This window comes from Melanaphis sacchari, unplaced genomic scaffold (genome assembly GCF_002803265.2).
Source record: "Melanaphis sacchari strain LSU unplaced genomic scaffold, SCAv2.0 Contig218_pilon_pilon, whole genome shotgun sequence".
Classification (NCBI taxonomy): domain Eukaryota; kingdom Metazoa; phylum Arthropoda; class Insecta; order Hemiptera; family Aphididae; genus Melanaphis; species Melanaphis sacchari.
Window position 1 is genome coordinate 19,769 of NW_020271094.1, and position 4,434 is coordinate 24,202.

The following is a 4,434-nucleotide window of genomic DNA, read 5'->3' on the forward strand; positions in this document are numbered from 1 at the left end:
TTACACATTATATTATATATTAGCATATCTCGTAGCTCATAAACATTATATTATGATATATTTATATTATTAGTATATCTCGTAGCCCATAACACCTCCTAAAAAATAAGTACGATGACTTTACGGGAGCTGCCGATCCAGATTTCACATTTTTTATTTTTTTTTAGTTCCCTGACGTAGCCATCTCGAAGACTTTTCCACTTCTTCTGTAATTCTAATCCTAAAACGAAAAATATTAATAATGTTGGGGGTTTCCTGAATTTTATAATTTTGTATGTAAAAGTTTTGTTTTCGTAAAATTCACATCACTGATGCATCGCATGATACTATCATGGCGTGTTATGAAAAATATGTACAATTAAAACAAATTAAAATTAAAATTCATTAAATATTTTATTTTTTTATTTTACCTAACAATACAAAATAATATTATTAATGCAATAAATTCTTTTATTTTGATTTCGTAGGTACTTGTCAACATGCTGCTCAATAACTGAGTTACATTACAATTATAGAATTGGAATATCTACGCTGACAGGAATAATATGCCAGGTATGCCATGTAATATGGACAAAACTGAAGAATATTGTAATAAAGGAGCCTAACAATCAGAAATGGATAGATATATCAAATGAATTTAAAAAACATGCAAAATTTCCAAGCTGTATCGGAGCTTTAGATGGAAAGCATATTAGAATAAACCAACCTCCTGATACCGGTTCTATTTATTATAATCACAAACATTATTTTTCTCTGGTTTTGATGGCTTTATGTGACTCAAACTATTGCTTCATATGTATTGATATTGGAGGCTTTGGTAAAGATAGTGACTCGGGAATTTATAAAGAATCTACTTTGTATAAAAAACTAACCGAAAAAAAGTTAAATATTCCTGATCCCGGACCTATAACCGACAATGGATATATTAGAATTCCATATGTAATAGTGGCTGATGAAGCATTTGGTATGTCGGAAAATTTGATGAGGCCTTATGGAGGTAAAATGTTATCATATGAAAAAAAGATATTCAACTATCGTTTAACTTTAGCACGCCGTTTTGTGGAATGCACATTCGGAATTATGTGCAATAAGTGGCGAATATTACACCGACCACTCGATGTAAAAATTGATTTTTTTGAAAACATTGTTAAAGCGATTTGTGTATTGCATAATTATGTCAGGTTAAGAGACGGCTTCAAGTACGAGGATACACTTTATACAGCACCATTGACAGACCTAAATCCATCACACGCCGGACGGGCTATAAAAGATGCAGATGTAATTCGAAAAAAATTTACCTCTTACTTTATAAATGAAGGGAAATTAGAGTGGCAAGACACAACATGATTTAAAAAGTTTTGTAATTTATTAAGTAGTAAAAAAATAAAATCAAAAATACATTTTAAAATTAATTTTTACTTAACCAAATTTTTTTTTTCGTCTTTCGTATCTTCAACATGACTAAATACGAGAACTAATTCTACCCAAACTTTCCTTTTTAGAGTTCTGTTCGAATATTCACTTGACGTCATGTCCCAAATGGCCGGCCTCTTTTCTACTTCACTAATAAGTAAGTCAGTTTCGACTTCCATTTTTCAGTATACGTTTATAATATTATATAATTGTATATAAATAATATAATAAATTAATAACACATAAAATAATTAAAATATTTTTTATAATAAGTAATTGCACAATAAGTCTAGGTTCACATGGACGCGCGTATACGCGCGTTAGACAGACGTGCGTATTTAGATAATCAGTGTTCCTGTACATCGTTCACATGGCGCGTGTTTACGGGCGTATACACGCGTCGATCGCGATAACGACGCAAGTTTCTATTTCCGCGCGACCACGCACGTGACTCCGTGGATTGAAATTCCATGTATCATTATCGGACCGTTCAGTTGATACGCGCGTTTCGATACGAACGATCGAATTTTGATCATAAAAACTAGTATTTTTTTAAATATGGAAATCGAAATAGATACGTTAATTAACGAAGTAGAAAAAAGGCCTGCCATATGGGACATGACAACGCATGAGTACTCAAACCGAACCATAAAGAGAAGAAGTTGGGGAGAGTTGGTGCTTGTCTTTGGTGGTCCTGAGGATTCAGAAGAATAAAAGAAAAATTTAGGTAATTAATCTTTTATTATATTTATTTTAAAGTTTACAAAAGAATAAAATTATTCAAATCATTTTGTCTTGCCACTCTAATTTCCCTTCATTTGTAAAGTAGTTGGTAAATTTGTTTCGAATCTTATCAGCATCACGTACATGACGGCCAGTATAGGTTGAACTAAGATTTGATAATGGTGGTGTGTATAGTGTATCTTCATAATTAAAACCATCTCTCACTCTAACATAGTTATGTAAAGCACATATGGCTTTTACAATAGTTTCAGCAAAGTCAATATGTACATCTAGCGGTCTATGTAATATTCGCCACTTACTACACATAATCCCAAATGTGCATTCTACATATCGACGTGCCAACGTTAACCGATAATTAAAATTTTTTTTTTATAGGATAACATTTTGCCACCATAAGGTCTCATTAAATTTTCTGTCATACCAAATGCTTCGTCAGCTACTATTACGTATGGGACTTTTGTATTTTCATTATCAATTATTAGGAATGTCTAATTTCTTTTCAGTTAATTTATTATATAACGTAGATTCTTTATATAACCCTGAGTCAACTATCTTTACCATAACCTCCAATGTCGACCCATACAAAACAATAGTTTGAATCACACAATGCCATCAAAACAAGAGAGAAAAAGTTCTTGTAATTGTAATAAATTTAACCGGAATCCGGTGGTTGAGTAATTCGTATATGCTTCTCATTTGTAAATCATATTTTTAATAATCAATAGTAATTTTGCATATTATTTACAAGACTGGGCATTAACTAGTTAAAATTAAAAATATTTTTTTTTAATATAATTATTTATATAAATAAATGAAAAATCATAAATTTATTTAAAAAATATTGTTTTTATAAATTAAAGGTTTTTTTTTTATCAATAGTTATCAATTAGCCTTACCTAACGCTCCAATACAGTTTGGGAAATTTGCACGTTTTTCAAATCCTGTTGAAATTTCTAACCATTTCGGTTTGTTAGGTTCATTCATTACAGTATTTTTTAATTTAATCCATATGATTTGGCATACCTGGCGTATTATGCCACTCATAGTAGATACTCCAATTTTGTAACTATAGTGTAAATCGGTTATTGAGCAATCTGTTGACAAGTATCTGAAATATAAAATAAAAAAATAATTTATGATTATTTTTTATATGTAGACTATACGATTACCTTTTTTAACTTTGGCTAAATATTATATGAGATATTTTGGATACATTTTAATGCATAAAAATGCATGGGCACAGTTTACAATCCGATTTTTTGTTTCAGGATTAGAATTACAAAAGAGATGGAAGGGTATTCGAGATGCATATGTTAAGGAAGTAAAAAAAATGAAACAAGTTAAGTCTGGATCGGGAGCAGTGAAGTCGTCATATTTATATTATAAAAGTTTGCAATTTCTATAGCCAACCATAAAAAAAAAATTCTACGGAGAGCAATTTTGAAACTACAGATGTTGGCGATGATGAAAATTTAGAATCATCGACTGAAAATTCGATCGAGGAAGATAGTTCCAGAGTTTCAAATGAAGAAGGTACGTTCAAAAGTCCTCTTCAGAAACGAAAAAAAATAAAACTTCATCCTGCTGATGAGCACTTTGCCAACATAATAGAAAAAAGTTTAAATCACAGGAATACTATAGAAAAAAAAGAGGATGACGAAGATAAATTATTTTGTTTATCTTTATACAAAGAAATTAAAAAAGTACCAGATGCAATGCGTTTAAAAACTAAAATCGAAATTTACAACCTACTTTTAAAAAATCAGTCAATACAAACTCATCCTCAACCTTCAAGTACAGACATCTCTAAATCCAACCACGTATCCACATCGTACAGCCAACAAAATATGCAACGATATGCATACCCACAATATGATCGTCCAAATTATACAACTATTCCATACGATACGCTTCGTCATAATCAAATGTACACTCAATTTAACGAAAATATGGAATATCCTTCACCTTTATCTACTAATAGTGAGATTTCTCAAGAGTCGTCAGACCTTGAGTTATTTGGATAAAAATGATTTACCTAATATATTAGGTGATTCTTTTGTACTGTTTTTTAATGTTTTTAAAGTCTACAGGTTGATTTTTTATTTTGTTTTAATATTGAATGTAATTTTGTTTTATAATTTATTAAGTAGTTCAACAAATATTTGTTAAGTTTAAAGGTTGATTTTTTATTTTGTTATAATTTTGTAATATTTTTCAGTAAATAAAAGTTTAATAAAATTTAGACAGACTTACCTTAATCTAACGATTAGTTTTTCT

At 29.9% G+C, this 4,434-nt stretch overlaps 1 protein-coding gene and 1 pseudogene across 1 annotated transcript; both read left to right on the forward strand.

Moving 5' to 3' along the window:
* Positions 1 to 762: 762 nt before the first annotated feature.
* On the forward strand, positions 763 to 1,347 carry LOC112593970 (protein ALP1-like). The gene has a single exon (XM_025338557.1). It carries the CDS (start codon positions 763 to 765, stop codon positions 1,345 to 1,347), a length of 585 nt encoding a protein of 194 aa, XP_025194342.1.
* Positions 1,348 to 1,971: 624 nt separating this feature from the next.
* LOC112593972 lies at positions 1,972 to 4,181 on the forward strand (annotated as a pseudogene).
* Positions 4,182 to 4,434: the final 253 nt, after the last annotated feature.